At 48.1% G+C, this 17,462-nt stretch overlaps 2 protein-coding genes across 3 annotated transcripts in view; both read left to right on the forward strand.

Annotated features, from left to right (window-relative positions):
• The first annotated feature begins 1,538 nt into the window (after positions 1-1,538).
• EDEM2 (ER degradation enhancing alpha-mannosidase like protein 2) lies at positions 1,539-10,436 on the forward strand. Of its 2 annotated transcripts, none has more exons than XM_085557954.1 (11): positions 1,539-1,732; positions 1,799-1,909; positions 1,988-2,027; positions 2,384-2,489; positions 3,627-3,752; positions 4,434-4,645; positions 5,805-5,946; positions 6,211-6,335; positions 7,017-7,161; positions 8,206-8,327; positions 9,223-10,436. In XM_085557954.1, the coding sequence occupies exons 1-11, from the start codon at positions 1,635-1,637 to the stop codon at positions 9,712-9,714; spliced, it is 1,719 nt and encodes a 572-aa protein (XP_085414080.1). In that variant the 5' UTR covers positions 1,539-1,634; the 3' UTR covers positions 9,715-10,436. The 2 variants fall into 2 exon arrangements, with proteins under 2 accessions (XP_085414080.1, XP_085414081.1); XM_085557955.1 differs by having other exon boundaries at positions 1,569-1,586; positions 1,798-1,909.
• Positions 10,437-12,650: 2,214 nt separating this feature from the next.
• The window catches only part of TRPC4AP (transient receptor potential cation channel subfamily C member 4 associated protein), a 36,746-nt gene continuing 31,934 nt past the window's right edge, over positions 12,651-17,462 (forward strand). The window contains exon 1 of the mRNA XM_085557956.1: positions 12,651-12,816. Within this exon, the coding sequence (XP_085414082.1) occupies positions 12,685-12,816 (132 nt within the window). The 5' untranslated portion in view covers positions 12,651-12,684. The remainder of the gene's footprint in view (positions 12,817-17,462) is intronic.

The following is a 17,462-nucleotide window of genomic DNA, read 5'->3' on the forward strand; positions in this document are numbered from 1 at the left end:
GGAATCTCTGCACAGATTTGGGCACTGGTTTGATGCCTTGAGGAGCTGGAACAGAGGCTAGACAGAGTTCAGAGGAATAAAGTGGATATTTATTGAAGTGCCTTCAAAGGCAACACCCTGGCAGTACCAGAGCCACAGTCCTGGCTCTGCCCAGATGGCTCCAAGATGGAAGCAAAAGAGGTCCCATGTGGCAGCACACTTCTCTCTCTCTCAGGATTTTTTCACAGAGAGACAGAAAGAGAAACCAATTTCTGTTTCTGCTCTTTGTTTTTCTCACAAGGAATGTGTTTGGACAATTGTTCACCTGGGGTGAGTGCTTTATTAGATTCTGGTGAGGATTGTTTGAGCCTGATGGCCAATCCAACCCACCTGGGGCTGGACTCTGGAGAGAGGGTCATGAGTTGTGAGTTAGAGATATAGTTAGAACAAGTAGGTTTGTAGTTTTGAGTATCTTCCTTTATATAGTATATTAATGTACTTTAGCATAATTATAATAAAAAAATCATTCAGCCTTCTGAATTGAGTCAGACATTCTCATCTCTTCCCATCGGGTTTGCCTGCATTTACAACAGGCTTGGCCATGAGATCTCACATTTTTATAAGTTTTAGTCCATTTGCATATAGGAGCCAACTGCCCAATTAACAGCTTCAAATTATCAAGTTTCATCCTCCTTGCTTGCTTGTCCACCCTCCTCATGTTGTGTATGCTTTGGGCCTGAAGTTTGAAGAGATTGTCCTTGAGTCTCCAGCTAGAACAGGATTGTTTTGTCTTCACCAGCCTGTGAAAATATCCTAGTGACACTTTGAAGTTAAAGCTGCACACCAAAGCAGAAAAACTTAAAAGCTAAGGTATCAGTTTCCAAAGCAGGTCCTGCTGCATCACACCAACCTCACCCAGAGCTGGGATTGAGTTACGGGCAGAAACAGCGTGAGGAAGGTTCGTCAGGAGAGCTGCTCACAGGCCAGCAAACATCCTGGCCCATTTCCAGCCCAGCTCCCACAGGAGCGCTGCCAGGCACACGGCCTCGCCTTCCCGGGTGCCACCACCTCATTCCTACGGGAGCGCCACAGCACTCCTTATCTTTCTTTTGGGGCTTGGCAGCAGTACATAAAACACTGCCCTGCCGCTCAGCTCCTTTCTGCCATCACGACGACGACTTCCAGCCTCCGGAGAGGTACCGCAGGGAGCTCCCGCTTCTCTGCGAGCAGTCCCGGTGATAATCCCCGCGGTGAGTGCAGCGCAGCCCGGCCGAGGCGACCGCAACACCCCAAACCCACAGAGCGGCCCCGCTGGCTCCGGCCTCCCGCGCCGCCGCGGCCCCGCCGCGCGGGGCGCTTCCGCCGGCGCGTGCGCCGAGCGCTGGCCGCTCCCATTGGCTGGAGGGGGCGGAGGGGCGGGGCCGGGAGAAGCGGAGACCTCTTCCATTGGCTGGATGGGGTGGAGGGGCGGGGCCGAGAGAAGCGGAGACCTCTTCCATTGGCTGGATGGGGAGGAGGGGCGGGGCCAGGGCTGAGGCGGCCATGAGGGCGCTCGGGGCAGGGGGAGCGGGAGGCGGGACCGGGACCCGGTGAGGGACGCGGCTCCCCGGTGAGGCCCCCGGTGAGGTGCCCGGCTCCCGGTGAGGGCCGCGGCCATGCGGCGGCTCCTCGGCCCGCTGCTGTGCCTCTGGGCGCTGCGGCTCCCGGCGGGCAGCGGCGCGGCCGCCCGCGGGCTGGACGTGGCTTCCTACCGGTGAGTACGGAGCGGGCGGTGCGGGGCCCGCCCGGGCCGGGGCTGAGCCGCCTGCTTGTGCCGCAGGGAGCGGGTGCGTGCCATGTTCTACCACGCCTACGAGCACTACCTGGAGAGCGCCTTCCCTTACGATGAGCTGCGGCCGCTGACGTGCGACGGGCAGGACACCTGGGGCAGGTAAGGGCTGGCCCCGGGCGGGGGTGGGGATGGGCCGCCCCCCGCCGCCGGGTCTCACCTCGCTTCTCTCCTCCGCAGCTTCTCCCTGACCCTGATCGATGCCCTGGACACGCTGCTGGTGAGTAGGAGCCAGCCCTGAGTGCCCGCAGCCTGCTCAAGGCCCCCGAGTGCCACCTGTACACCTGGATTTTATGTGGTGGTGCCAAAAGCCAGTTATTCATTGACTTGAGAACTGCATTTCCCTTTGCATCACGCCTGGGAGGGGTGGCAGAGCCCCCTTTTCCTGACACCCTCGGGAGTAAAGATCTAAAGTGCGTGAAAAAAGCTTTTTGTAACAAGATGAAACTGTCAGATTTTTAGTAATACCTGTAGTTAATGATTTCTCAAAATAGTAAACCAACTAAAATCAGTCCCAGATATTGAACTGCTCTTTGTTTTTCCATGAACTCTAAGCCTTATTCTGTTTCCCTGCAGATCTTGGGAAATGTTTCTGAGTTCCAGCGAGTTGTCAACGTTCTGCAGGAGGGGGTGGACTTTGATATTGATGTCAATGCATCTGTCTTTGAAACGAACATTCGAGGTGAGGTGGGGTTTTCTGTGGGGTTTTCTGTGGGGTTTTCTGTGGGGTTTGTGTTGTGCTTCATTCCTGTACAAGTCTCAAAGGTGTGGTGAGGAGGTGGTGAGAGGGAATTTGGGATGCAGAGTAAGAGGACCTACAAACAGAGAAAAACCACAAACGTCACTTCCTTTCAGTCTTTGCACATCCCTTTTTGCTTCCTGTCTCAACACAAGCAGGAGTAGATGTGGCACTTTCAATATTCTGGTGTGAGGTTTTCAGCTTTGGAATAAATATATTTTTCACTGCAAGCATGCAGATTTTATCCTGTAGTCTTCTGCATGCTGTTTTGAAGTAGAAATTATAAATTTCTAGGATTATTCTTTTTTTTTGTCCTTGAAAATCACAAAGGCCTTTGGAGTTTTGCACCTTGAATGCCTGACTGCTTCCGTGCCATTTAGCTAAAAAACAGGGTTTTTTTTTTAAGCAGTATTTTTTAAAGCTGTTAGTTATGCTTTTGTTGTTTGTCCTGCCAAATATTGCTGTGCCATTTTTTGCAGCAGTGGAATTTCTCTGTGGTTGTTATGTGACCATAGACAAGCCTGTGAAATAATTAATATTAGCTAATATAGCTGTGTTAGCTATATAAGTAATACCTAAATATAGCTAATAACTCATAGCTGCTGTCACATGGAAATTCTTGACTCTTCCTAGAAAAAAGAAATACATCATAGAATCTGAAAGTGGTTTGAGTGAGAAAGGACCTTAAAGATCATCTATTCCAGCCCCTGCCATGGGCAGGGACACCTTCCACTGGCCCAAGTTGTTCCAAGCCCTGACCAGCCTGGCCTTGGACTCTTCCAGGGGCAGCCACAGCTGCTCTAGGCACCCTGTGCCAGGGCCTCACCAACCTCACAGGGAAGAATTTCTTCCCAATATCCCATCTAACTCTGCCCTCTGTCAGTTTAAAGCCATCACCCCTTGTCCTGCCACTCCATACGTTTCTGCTGCCCTGCAAACGAGCAGCAAGAACCAAAATCTCTCTCCTCTCCCTTTCCCCTCCCTTTCCCCTCCCTTTCCCCTCCCTTTCCCCTCCCTTTCCCCTCCCTTTCCCCTCCCTTTCCTCTCCCCATGGTGTAATGGATTCTGATGTTCTTGCAGTGGTGGGAGGGCTCCTCTCTGCTCACCTGCTCTCCAGGAAGGCTGGGCTTGAAGTGGAAGCAGGCTGGCCATGCTCGGGACCTCTCCTGAGGATGGCTGAGGAAGCAGCTCGCAAACTGCTGCCAGGTGAGCCCTGTCTGCTGTGTGTCACTGTGCTGGGGATCAGGAGCTGCCTGCTGCCTATCATGGGGGATGCACTGCTGCATGAGTCAGCTCAAAAACCAGTCCTGTGCTCCCTGAGCTCCAAGCTCAGTGCTTCAGGTTTAATTTGTAGGGAAGATGTTGTTGTATGTGAGCATGCCAAGTGCTGTGTCTGTTTAACACATCAGTGTGCTTGTTTCTTGTTGAGGGGAAGTATATTTAATATAAATAATAAATAAAGGCTGAGAGACAGCTTGTAAGACAAGAAGATGCTGCCTCATGTGCTCATTGTTGGCTGCAGCTGGGCTCTGTGCCCTTGTGGCATGGCACTGTTCCCTTGTGTGCACCCATGAGGTGATCACAGCCTCCCCTCCCTGTTTGCACTTTGCTGGCCAGTGTGTTTAGTGACCACCTTGCTTGTGCTGTAAAAAAATGTGGGGATGCAATCTGCTGCTCTGGCAAGGTGGAAGAGATCCCCAGGACTGTGTGTACCTTGGCATACCCTCTCTGACCCTCCCAGGATCACACTCTACTCATTTTGTTCTCTGCAGTTACTCCAGCCCCACTTCCTGCCCATGTGCACTGGCATGTGAGGCACGTGTTTGCTTGAGAGTCTGTTAAACACAACACTGAGCGCTTCTGTGACCCCAAAATCCTGTGTTCCAGCTTTCCAGACCCCAACTGGGATGCCCTATGGCACAGTGAACCTGCTGCATGGAGTAAACCCTGGGGAGACCCCAGTCACCTGTACTGCTGGAATTGGCACCTTTATAGTGGAGTTTGCCACCTTAAGCCACCTCACTGGTGACCCAGTGTTTGAGGACGTTGCCAGGAAGGCTCTGAAGGCACTGTGGAAAAACCGCTCAGATATTGGGCTGGTGAGTGAGGAGTGCACTTGGGGTGTGCTGGGCAGCTTTTGCTGTAGCTTTGTGGATGCAATTCTAGGCATGAAAAAGCATTGACAGAGGGGAGACAGAGTTGGATAAATTACCACAGTGCTCCTAACTGGGCTGAGGGCTCGTGTTTGACATTGTTCCTGAACACCTGCAGCATCCACATCCCTGCTTTACTGCAGCAGCCCAACATTATCCCATTGTTTTGGCCCACACCAGATGTGGCTGGGAGACAAATGCCTCCTGCTGGGTGCTGCAGCTCTTGTGACAGCTGCTGTAGCAGATTAAATGAAAGGTCTGTCTGATGCCTGTGGGACAAAGGCCTAGGGAAGAGAACAAGAGCATGGCAAGTGCACTGAGATCTTACCAGCCTGTACAGCTCTGGGATTCAGGAATACCCAGAGCTGGGAGTATTATCTCCATGTTCACTGTCTCCTGCTCTTTTCTGTTGTTGCTTTTTCAGCCTCTGTGAAATGTTGGTGATACATATCTGAAGAGAAACAGACTCTGTGTTTATGGTCACAAATTATCCACAGGCTGTATGAAGAAATTCTTCCCTTTGTTTGCTTTGGAATTTGTTTATTTTTGATTTATACCCCAAATCCTCAATCATTGATGGCTTTTTTTGACATTTGCTAAGACACGGTTGTGTATTTAATTGTCCATCAGCTAGGTTTGTTCAGAGGCTAAAGAGTGCCAGCATCTATTTAAATATTAACATGGCAGCTCTTGTCACTTTGACATTCTTGGCCTCTGTTTCTGTATCTTCACCTCTCCATCCTTCCCTACTCTTTTGTAAGATCAGAATTAGGATCAGACATTCCAAGTTGAAATTGTGCATTTTTACAGTAGTATATATGTTGTTTTGGCAAGTGGAGCATTGGTATTGGAATCATAAAATGTTTATTAGATATATAAAATACATTATCAGCATGAAGATTGTATTTTCTACAGTTTGCATATAAGCATAAGAGTTGTATTTTCTACAGTTTGTATTTCTCTGATGCTGATAAATGTGTCCTGTAATGGAGAAAATGCTGGTTGGAATGGACATTGTATATCTGTGAAACTGATGATCTGAAAAAAGGACCAGGATTTCTTGTGTCTCTCTAAGTCCTTTCTCCTTGTCCTTCACTCCTTCCAGGTGGGGAACCACATTGATGTGATCACTGCCAAGTGGGTGGCCCAGGATGCTGGGATTGGGGCAGGGGTGGACTCCTACTTTGAGTACCTGGTTAAAGGAGCCATCCTCCTGCAGGACAAGGAGCTGATGTCCATGTTTTTAGGTGAGTGTTTTCTGTGGGAAGGGGCCCAGCACCTGTGCCAGGACATGAAGGATCTAATGGGGCACAGTCAAGACTGTTCTGAAGGCTTTGCTGTAATTCTTTTGAACAGTCAGTGATAACAAAGTGAGCACCCTGAGAACTCATTGAACGTGGCTCAAGTGAAAAAGGGGCTTCTCTCATTCTTAAAAATAAGTGCTTTTTCTGCCTTTTTTTTTTTTTTTTTTTTGTTACAGATGGCTTACCTACCCATCTGTTTCTTTACAGAATATAACAAAGCTATCAAGAATTACACCAAGTTTGATGACTGGTACCTGTGGGTTCAGATGTACAAAGGAACGGTGTCCATGCCTGTGTTCCAGTCCCTGGAGGCCTATTGGCCAGGCCTGCAGGTAAGGGCTGTCATACCAGCAGCATCTAGTGATTCTTTCCTCTTTCAGGGGCTGGTCTTCAAGAAGAAAGTTACAAATATAACCCTCATCTGTGCAGCTTTAAAAGTTTGGTTTGTTCTCTGGTTAAATCTGCAATAGCCTGAGCTTATGATGACATTGAAGAAAATGTTGATTTTATCTACAGTCTCCCATTGAGCATAATGGGAGGGCACTTTTGTGTTAGCAAACTCCACTGGACAGTGGTCCCATAATCCAAATGGGAATGTGAAGAAAAAGAAACTCACACCTCTATCACCTCACAAGTGTTTTATTTGTGTGAATTTTTTCCCATCAAGAGCTTTGCTTTCTCATCAGTCTTCTTGTTTGGACTGAGACTTTGTTTCCCTAACTAAGAGATTTGATGCTGTGACTGACTAAACGCTTGACTGAAGAAACACAGCCTTCTTTAAAAAAAATCAGTCTTCATAGTATTTCGGGTATGGGAATGTGATCCACCAGAAAAGCAGCATTTTCGGTCTTACCTGTTAAGGCATCGTGCTCAGTATCGGTTGCAGCACTCAGACCTGCTGAAATACCCATTTCTGTCACTGGGTATTTCTTTGCTTAGAGCAGTGTTATTGCATCAATTCCTGTGCTGGTTTTTTTCACTCCCATGTTTCTTTGCTGTTTCCTGTCTCTCAGAGCCTCATTGGGGATGTAGATAATGCCATGCGTACCTTCCTCAACTATTACACTGTCTGGAAGCAGTTTGGGGGCCTGCCTGAGTTCTACAACATTCCCCAGGGATACACAGTGGACAAGAGGGAAGGATATCCACTCAGGCCTGGTAAACAAAACTGAAATTAAAAGGGACATGAACTGCTTTAGCTCTGGTTGGGAGGTCAAATCTTAGCAACACTACAATTTCATCCCCAGTTTTGCTCTGACTCAGCTCCTGCAGGGGGTTGAGCTGGGATTTCCAGAGTTAAAGCTGCACATTTTGTTTCCCCCACTGACAAAGACAGGAAGGAAACAGGAAGCAAACCATAGTGTCACTATAGAAAGGTAGACTGGTAATGGATTTTGTTCGCAGTGTGGGATTTGACATGTTCAAGTGTTAGATTGTCTGGCATGGGGTGCTTCAGTCATGTGAAATGTTAAAGGGACTACTTGTGTCCTTTAAATTTAGGAAGTGAAAGTAAGTGTGATAGACTGTTCCAGTTCTGCATCTAGGAGGAATTCTGTGTTGTCTGTGATACTGTAAGGAAATTGCTTCTCTTTTTTTCTCATTTTTTACAACTCTGACCAAAAAAAACCAAAAAAAAAAAAATAACCTGATTAGTGTGTCCATAAATGTAAATGAGAATAATTAATTTTCTTTTGGTGTGAGTGTTCAGGTGACATCCACACTGGACAAATCTACCAAAAATACTCATCAGCCCTAACTATCAAAGGTGTTTAAGTATAAAGACCCGTTCCTTTAGTAAGTAAACACAGCATGGTGCTTATGTCGTCTGTATAGAGTATTTGCACTCTCTTATTTAAAAACTCTTATTTTGAGGATTAAATTTCTTGTTTGTAATCCTTTCCAGAAGCATTTTTTTTTTAACTTTGACAACTGAGTATTAATCTTTTTGTCTCGCTTCTCTCCCACTCGCTGAACGTGGGAGTGAGCATTAGTCACTCTTACCTGAGCTGCTGCAGGCTCGTTAGAGGGAATTTCTTTGTAGCACATCCTTGGGAAAAGGAAAATCTGTGCTTGGAGCCAGCCAAGCCAGCCTGTTCACCTGATTATGCTAAAGTATTTTTAAATTAGTTCAAGGAATAGCTCATTTTCGCTTTGTGTATGGTTTGATAATCTTTGTGCTGGCAATGTTTGGGTGTTTTGCAGAGCTGATTGAGAGTGCGATGTATCTGTACCGTGCCACAAGAGACCCCACACTCCTGGAGCTGGGGAGAGATGCTGTGGAGTCCATAGAGAAAATCAGCAAGGTGGACTGTGGCTTTGCAACTGTGAGTGCTAGATCATCTGCTGATCTAAAAATCAGCTTTCAGAAGGTGTTCTCATGAGTGATATTTTGTCATTAATTCAAGAAGTCATTTTGAGCAAAACATTATTTTTTTCCAACAAGCCCCTTGTACTTCTCTGTGAAGCTGCTCTGTCATGTTTCTGGTTGTAGCTTCCTCACAGTGGGCCAAATTCCATCATGGGCTGTTGCCCCAGAGTCCAAAATATGGGAAAGCACCAGAAGCTTCTCCTACATTTCTAGTAGGTGTTGCAGCTGAGCAGGAAAGCTCTCGTGCAGGCTTCTCCTGCCAGGTGTGTGATGCTGCTTTCCCACTATGCCTTGAAAATCTGGTGAAACACACTAGAAGTGCAGTGAGTAATTTCTGTGAAGCTATTCAATAGAGGATTTCAAACATGATATCGAGCTCTGTTTTTCAAAAAACTCTTTAAAAATATTGGGAGTAAGTAGGTAAAAGCCTTACAATTTTTTTTCTTTAGTGGGGGAAATGATGGGAATCTCTTCTCCTTGCCCAGACTGAACTGAGGGCGCGTTTAAATGTTAGGAAGAGATTCTTCACTGTGGGGGTGCTGAGGCCCTGGCACAGGTTCCCCAGAGAAGATGTGGCTGCCCCTGGATCACTGGAAGTGTCCAAGGCCAGGTTAGAGGGGGCTTGGAGCAGCCTGGGATAGTGGAAGGTGTCCCTGACCATGATGGGGCATGGAATGAGACGGGCTTTAAGGTTTCTTTCAACTCAAGCCATTCTGTGATAAGATACAGGGTGGATTGGTGTCATACTGTGCTGCTTAACTCAAATGGATTCCAAATTGGTTTTATTTTTCTCCCTAAATTCATAACTTACTGATTTTGATGTAACTAACCCACTGTTTCTTCTCTTGTAGATCAAAGACTTGAGGGACCACAGGCTGGATAACCGCATGGAATCCTTCTTTTTGGCTGAAACAATCAAATACTTGTACCTGCTGTTTGACCCAGACAACTTCATCCACAATGATGGCTCAGACTTTGATGTGGTGGTCACACCGTACGGGGAATGTGTCCTGAATGCAGGAGGGTACGTCTTCAACACCGAGGCTCATCCCATCGACCCTGCTGCCCTGCACTGCTGCAGGAAACGCAAGGAAGAGCAGTGGGAGGTGGAAGATTTGATGAGGGAATTCTACTCACGGAAGAAAACCAAGAAATTCACTTTAAAAAGAGCTCCTGACCATGGTGAAGGAGAAGATGCAAAGGACCCTGAAAATGCCTCTTCAGAGAAAGCTGGAGAGAAGAGAAACTCTAAGAAAAGCTCACACTCCCTCCTGAGCTGCCCCAGTCAATCTTTTAACTCCAAGCTTGCAGTACTGGGACAGGTCTTCTTAGATAACACCTGATCCTCTTTGCATCATCAGTTTAAATTATTGAATTCGTTTCAGATTCTGGGAATATATTTTTATAGTTTCATAATGGAAAGTGTGGTACCTCACAATGTGAATTCTATTATGAAGTTAAACAACTTCCCATTAAATTCTGCTACTGCCCCTTTCTAAGCCATGGCTCAGATACCAGCTGTTAATGCTGTTGAGCTGCTGATCTCAAAGCAGTTGGTTGTCTGAATATCAAACAGGTGTCCAGAAACAGAAAGGTCTACATGTTAAATGTACCTTTCTTATTGCATTTTTTGAGTCTTACAGGCTTACAGAAAGATACTTTGTTCTAAAAAAAGGAGCCTCAATGTCTTGTCATAAGGAAAGCAGGAATTACTGTAGCTTTACTACATCTCTCTGTGTACTCCATCTTTTATCTCTGGCCACTTTATAAACATGTAATTCATATTGAAAAATTGCTGCCCAGTGGAGAAAACTTGTTGCTCTGGCAATTCTGTTGGAGGGATGGTGTCAGGGGAGAGGAACACTTGAAACTGGGAAAGTGCTCAGTGTCCCTGTTTCAGATCAGTGTGGGTCAGTACTTCCTGCCTGAAAACCACTTTAGTAAATGTCCAGGTAATGTCTGGACAAAAAACCGAGCTGGAGGGTGGACTAGGAAATGTTTGATTCCACATTGTAGCTTTGCTTTCTTTTTAAAGAATCTAACATGCTTCTCTTTGATTTTCCCATTTCCTTCCTCTTTCTAACTTCCCTTTGGGCCCACGTGTTTCCCTGCACCTCGATCAGTGCAGCCACCCTGGGGTGCCCCAGCTGAGCTGAACACGAGCCACGCACAAGGCTTGGGTGGAAGGGGGCTGAGCCCAGGCTGAAATTGCAGCTGAACAGATGTTCATGAACCTCTCAGTGTTAGCTGACTTGGCACATCCAAACCTTTAAATACATCATTAGTGTCTTTGCAACAGGTGTGTGCAGTGACCAGGAAAGGAGGAATCGGTGTGGCCAAGAGGTTTTCTTTCTAAAGGAAAAACAAAAAGAGGGGCAGAAAAGTGATGGAGTTTCTTCAAGCCTGCTGGAAAGTGAGGAGTCTAGAGCAAGCTACAATTATTTGAGTGGGTTAGAGGTACAGGATAAATAAATCCCTGTGAGCAGGGAAATACTTAAATACAACTGGACCAGTGCCCACTCTGTGCTGCTGTGTGGTTGCCTTGAGAAAGTAATTTTTTTTTTGTTGTTTTGACCTGTACCAATGCTGTAAAGTTAAATAAAATTTGCATTTTATCCTTCGGGGTAGAAATCCTGGTGCAGTTGTGTGGTAAGAGACACTTGCAGTGTTGGACAGGCATATTGAAAGGACTGATAAGCTACAGAGCTTTTGGTTGTGTCCTTATTTCCCATGGCAGCTGAGACAGTGTGGGAATTCTGCACTGACACAGCCCTTGCAGCCCTTCTGAGAGTGGAGTACCCAAAAACAGGCATTGTTGGGCAACGATGAAGCTCTTGTTAGTGGCTCCTTGTCACCATAGATTATCTTTTTATGTTCCAGCTGTTCACATCTCATATGCTCTTCATTGTTTGATCTGCAGAAAACAAACCCCAGGCCTTCTCCAACAGCTTTGCTCAGTGCTGGTCAGGTCCTGAAAGTCAACATTGTCCCAGCTGTGAGGTAGAGGAAAACAATGGGACAGGGCAGATCTCCAACTCATGAGATCCCTCCTGACCAGGGCGCTTTGGTACCCTCATCAGGAACTTCCAGCAGCACAACCAAGGGGCTGTAGGCTGGGGAGATCAGGTTGTTCCTCAGCGTGGTTGGAGCTAAGAGAACTCATCTGTCCACGGCTACTGTGAGTAATTAAATGGATCTTGATTAGATTGCCAGATTAATCTGAGTGGGAAGGCACCCACAGGGATGATTGAGTCCAAGTCAACGGCCAGGCAGGAACTGAAACTTTGGTATTATGACCGACTGAGCTAATCTTAGTGCTGTGGGCTGAGTGACTCGGAACAACACAAACAGCCTCACCTGTTCCTTGTTCCAGTGCTGTTCCATCTCAGAAACCCTGTATTTGAACATGTGATCGGAGTCCTCGGTGAGCTTTTCCTCAAATGGAGAACGGCTGGGCCTTGCTGAGTGAAATAATGGCATCCCAGTTGTTATAAGTTGAGGCGAATAATTTGATTCAGCCTTTTAAGATCAATTAATAATTTTATTAATTACAGCAAGCGATAGCAAGCAAAACAGCGCTGGGTTCAGCTGGGAGCCTGGCTCCGCCAAAAGCTGACAACCTTTCCTTCTCTTCAGTCCCTTTTTATCTTGCATGAGTGGGGGTGGTGAGTCTCGTTCCACCGTGGTTATCAGTCCCAAAAACAATGGATTTCACAAGTGGGGTGGTGTGTCTTCTTCCACTTCGGTTTATCAGTTTTCAGCAACAATGGGTTTCCACTGCGGTTATCAGTTCCAGCCAGTCCTGCAAAATCTTTCACAATCTTTCTTTGTGGTTACCAGTCAAGCCTGCAAATTCCATGTCCCGACTTCCCCCCCTTTTATCCTAATTTCATACTTTTGATGAACAAACAAGTCAATGCAGTTTCTCACACCAGTGGCGGCAGAGGGCCGCGGGGAGCGGAGCGCGGCCCCGGCGGGGAGCGCAGGAGCGCGGCCCCGGCGGGGAGCGCAGGAGCGCGGCCCCGGCGGGGAGCGCAGGAGCGCGGCCCCGGCGGGGAGCGCAGGAGCGCGGCCCCGGCGGGGAGCGCAGGAGCGCGGCCCCGGCGGGGAGCGCAGGAGCGCGGCCCCGGCGGGGAGCGCAGGAGCGCGGCCCCGGCGGGGAGCGCAGGAGCGCGGCCCCGGCGGGGAGCGCAGCGCGGCGAGGCCGGCCCCGCTCGGCCCCTTCCGGCCGCCATGGCGGCGCGCGGCGCGCCTGCGCGCGGGGCGGGGCGCGGCGGGCGGCGCTCGCTGTTTGTGTCCCCAGCGCGGAGGCCATGGCGGCCGTGGCGGGGGCGGCCGCGGGGCCCGGCTCCGCACCCGGCTCCGGCCGCGCCGCCACCACCAACATCTTGGCACAGCTGCGGCACGGGCAGCTGAGCGGCCGCGGGCTGACCCGCGGGGCGCAGGTAACGCGCTGCGGGCGGAGCGGGGAGGCCGCGGGGTTTGGGGCCGGGGCGCGGCGCCTCCCGGCCGGGAGAGCCCGGCTGGCCTGGCGGGGCCTGCTCGGGGAGAACGGCCGCTCCCCGCCCGGGCTGGGCGCTGCGGAGCTCCCCGAGGTGCTCGGGCTTTGCCCCGGCGCCTCCGGGCTCCGTGTGCGCCTCCCCGGCCTCAGCCGCGCTCGGGAGCGCCGAGGAGCAGCGCGGCCCAGCCGCTCTCCGCCTCCGCGGTCGGTGCGGCCTTCCCTGCGAAGAAAGGAAGCTCTGCCTGGGACTGTAACAATGCAGCGTCGAAATTTAAACCTATTTCCTGCACAAAGGCAGCCTCGTGGTATCGGCGCTTAGGAGACATTTTAGCTCTGTAACGCAGGTGGTTTTATGAGGGACTGCTCCAGGTCTGCTTCTTATTTGTCATCTTTCCCAGTTGATGGTGCTGGGAAATACCAAGGAATGAAATCAGTTCCTTACGGGCCTGTGCCTGTTGTGTGTTGATTTTGTCTTTTTTGGAAAAACTGCTCAAGGATAATAGACTACTAAATTATTTTTATGGAGAATAATTGGCATTTTTCTTGCAGATTAAATGCAAAACAGACGTGGAAAATGAAACATGACATAAAGAGCTTGCATCCAGGTGCTGATTTATTGAGCTGAACTATCTTAAGAGACGTCAGATGGAATAAAAAATGGCATTTCTCCAATCTACTAGTGCAGACAACATAATTTTTCTTGATAAACTAGGATTCTGAGCAATTACTAAGAGAAGGTTTGTTTGATGCCTTTTCAGGACGACCTAAAATCAGAGGCCAGACAGAGTTAAGGAAATAAAAAGCATTTCTATTTATTGAAGGGCTTTCAGGTATATTTTGGGCAGGTGAAAGCCCCCAGGGGCTACTGAATGAACCACAGGTCAGAGATTTTCACACTTTTATAAGTCTGGTCCAGTTGCATATTGGGGGTTAATCTGCCAATTCCAGATTCAGGTAATGAAGTCATTTACCCCAAATTTGCTCCTCCCAACTCACTTTTGTTTCCATCTCTGGGGCCTGAGGCAGTGAGGTGTCCTTGACTGCCAGGCCTGGAGAGGAATTGTTGTGTCTGCCCAAACTGGGAAAGCAGCAGCTCACACTGTACATGGAGTTTAGAGTTCTACACTAAAGAACTGCAGGGTTACAAACATATTGAAAATAGAAAAGATAAAATCCTAAGGCAGCATGTTCATCATGAATGCCCGTGCCTCGTTCTTTGGCAGAGAGGTAAAAGAGCAGGTATTTTTTAGAGCTGTTTTGTCCTTATTTTGCTGCTTCCCCAGCTACTAGTTTGGTTAATCCTTAAGAAGAGCCAGTAATTTGCATCAATGTGAACCTGTATAACTCTTCTCCTTGGGATTGTTTTAGGAGTGAATTTCCTACAGCATGTGGACAAACTGTCTCACTGCCTTACCTGTCCACCTCTGCACTCTTTCTTTCATGCACCTCCTCAGCCACTGCAGTTGCAGGTAAATCTGTACCAACATTATGCACCTCTGTGGTCTGTAGGATGGTGCTTCTACCTCTGGGCTTTGGTTTGCTTGAAAAATGCAGTGCTGCTCTTTTAATTTTGGGCTTTTAAGCTTTTATAGCAATCTAGGTAACTTCTACTGGTTACATCCTCCTTGTAATACCCAAAATTGAGGTTTTTGGGGTTTTTGTTTGTGGAGTTTGATTTGGTTTTGCTTGAAAAATTTTAGCATCCTTGTGCTGCCCAGAGAGTTAAAGCTTGGACACACAGAGCTCCCACAACTTCATGAATGCTGTAGGAGGGTATTTAAAATCATTTTGTAGGAGAGCATAGAGTGACAAGACAAGGGTAAATGGCTTCCCATTGCCAGAGGGCAGGGTTAGGTGGGATTTTGGGAAGAAATTCCTCCCTGTGAGGGTGCTGAGGCCCTGGCACAGGTGCCCAGAGCAGCTGTGGCTGCCCCTGGATCCTTGGGGAGTGTCCAAGGCCAGGTTGGACAGGCCTAGGAGCAGCCTGGGACAGTGGAAGGTGTCCCTGCCATGGCAGGGGGTGGGACTGGATGAGTTTTAAGGTCCCTCCCAATCCAAACCATTCTGTGATTCACTTAAGCTAAGGCAGGGGGAATAACAACTCCTTGAATGATTTTGAACTTTATGAATTCTGTGTCTCTTTTACCTTGAATAATTTTTTTGTTTGTTAGATGGTCTAAATATAAAACACTTTGATGTAACTTTTAGAGAAGCACGTGACAATTTTGGCTGCTTTTTTTTTAAGTTCTATTTTTTATCAAAACATTCCCAGTTTTCCTGCAGTTGACTCCTCAGTGGCAGCGTGGGAGCCCTTGCTTACATTTCTGAACTGATTTGCTCCTGCAGAGACTGAGAGCAGGTCAGGTTGCTGTGCTGGGGTGTAGATGAGAGTGTCCTTGGAGCACTTCCTAGCTGTGTTTTGGAAGGAAGTTTTGGGTCATGTGCTGCCTGGACTGCACTGCTGGTGTCCTGTAGGGAGGGGAAGCCCTTCTCAGGATGTTAATTCTGGGAGACTGGGGAGCACAGTTCTGTGCTGGGGTGCCTGCCATGGGCAGCAGTGGCATTTAGCCCTGAATAAAGCTTTGTGTACTATTCTTAGGTGATCCCAAGATCCATTTTTGTATGAGGAAAGTAGGGGCTTAGCTGTGAGCTGGGAAGGATCCTTGTTGACAGGCCTGCATCTAAAAGTTCATCACTCCGATCTTATAGGGACATAGAAGCATTTTTGACAGCAACACCCCCCTGAATATCTGGCAGTTTTGAGGTCAGCTGAGGCTCTGAAATCTGGATCCCTGCATGTTCCTGCTGTGCTCACCTACCCAGAGCCCTTGGCTTCCTTGCCAGTTGGTGTCTTGCTTTTTTATTAGTAATAAATTATTCAGAGAAGGGCAACAGAGCTGGAGAGTCAGTCATATGAAGAGTGGCTGAGGGAGCTGGGAACGGGGCTCAGCCTGGAGAAAAGGAGGCTCAGAGGGAACATCTGGCTCTGCAAACTCCCTGACAGGAGGGGACAGCCAGGTGAGGGTCAGGCTCTGCTCCCAGAGAACAGGGACAGGTCAAGAGGAAACAGCCCCAGGCTGTGCCAGGCGAGGTTCAGGTTGGACATCAGGAGGAATTTCTTCCTGGAAAGGATGGGTCAGGCATTGTCAGGGGCTGCCCAGGGAGGCGGTGGAGTCCCCATCCCTGGAGATGTCCAGGAAACAACAGGACATGGCACTCTGTGCTCTGAGCTGGGTGATAAGGTGGGGATCAGTCACAGCTTGGACTCTATGCTCTTGGAGGTCTTTTCCAATTGAAATGATTCTGTGATAAGAAGTTGGTTAGCTAAAGCAGATTTCAGTAGATAGTGCCATTATTTGTTCCTGTATGCATTTTATCCATATTGCTGGCATCAGCTGCTGCCCTGCACACCAGCCTCAGTGTTGGTATCAGATTGCATAACCTTGGATCAGGATTTGCCCTGCCTGGAGCACAGAGGCAGTGCAAGGGGCTTTGCAGGTACTGGTGAACCAGTGGCAGAAGAGCTTTCCAGAAGTGACATATTTCTAATAAGGAAGAATATTGCTTGTGAGGGGCCTGGTGTGTTGTCCTTCTTGGGGCACAGCTGTGGGACAAGTTTTGTGCTGCTGTTCCTTGAAAGCTAAGAACGCTGGCTCAGCTGATCAAGCTCAAATCTGCTTAGCAAGAAGGTGCACACTTCATCTGCTGCAAGCTAGCTGTGAACAACATGGATATGGCATGAAACCAGAAGATATTTAGGTGCAGCTCTGGGAATCCCTATGGACAGAGCAGTGTACTACTGGACTAACCAGGGATTTGTTGCCAAACTAACGTGCTCCTGCTGCAGTCCCAAGAGCTGGGTGTCAGCCCTGCTCTCACCCTCATAGGATTGCCAGGGCTTAGCTGAAACAATCAGAATGGAAAAAAGGAGTCCATTTTTCCAGCTGTATTTCATACTTTGCTATCCCTAGGAGCAGACACTTCCCTTAGCAGGATAGTCCCTATTCACTCTAGAAAAAGCTCTGTGGAAGGAAAACATTTTCTTTCTCAGACATCCAGATTTCTACCTCCTGCCATTGCAGGTTATCAGCAGGAATAGCTTCCTAACCCTGAGAAAAGATTTTGATTTTGAGTCAGCTTTTTGTTTCCTCCTTACAAGAGCACCAACAAAACAACATTCATGTGAATATAATCCACTTGAGTAGCTCTAATTGTGTGGGTGTTAGCAGGCTTAGGCCTCTTCAGGGGAGGACAGTGAGGGAGTGTTGGAAACCCTGGACATGCTTTTGTTATATAACAGGACCAGAGCTCTGTCATGCACTAGAAATGCTCAAAAAGTGGTTGTGTTTGACTTAAGCTGTGTTGGTGTCTGATTATTTTTTATGTGGCTGAAGATAAGTGAGAAGAAAAATGTAGATGTGATACTCCTTATCTCCTTATCCCTCTGCTTTTTCTTAGATACTCTACAGATTTTGTTTTCTTTCAAAATTAATTTAAGAAGAAACTTAGGAAGCTCCAAGAAAAAGTAGAAACTGAGAAGTTAATATAATTTTAATACAGTTACACTTATTAGTTGATCTCTGAGGGTAA

This window comes from Lonchura striata, chromosome 20 (assembly GCF_050655825.1).
Source record: "Lonchura striata isolate lonStrDom1 chromosome 20, ASM5065582v1, whole genome shotgun sequence".
In the NCBI taxonomy this organism is placed as follows: Eukaryota; Metazoa; Chordata; class Aves; order Passeriformes; family Estrildidae; genus Lonchura; species Lonchura striata.

What these genes read in the sequence shown, in the direction of transcription:
- EDEM2 (XM_085557954.1), top strand. Translation starts at nt 1,635, where the DNA reads ATGCGGCGGCTCCTCGGCCCGCTGCTGTGCCTCTGGGCGCTGCGGCTC. An exon ending in GGGCAGGACACCTGGGGCAG is followed by an intron (nt 1,910 to 1,987) that starts GTAAGGGCTGGC and finishes TCTCCTCCGCAG; the next exon opens with CTTCTCCCTGACCCTGATCG. An exon ending in AGCTCGCAAACTGCTGCCAG is followed by an intron (nt 3,753 to 4,433) that starts GTGAGCCCTGTC and finishes CCTGTGTTCCAG; the next exon opens with CTTTCCAGACCCCAACTGGG.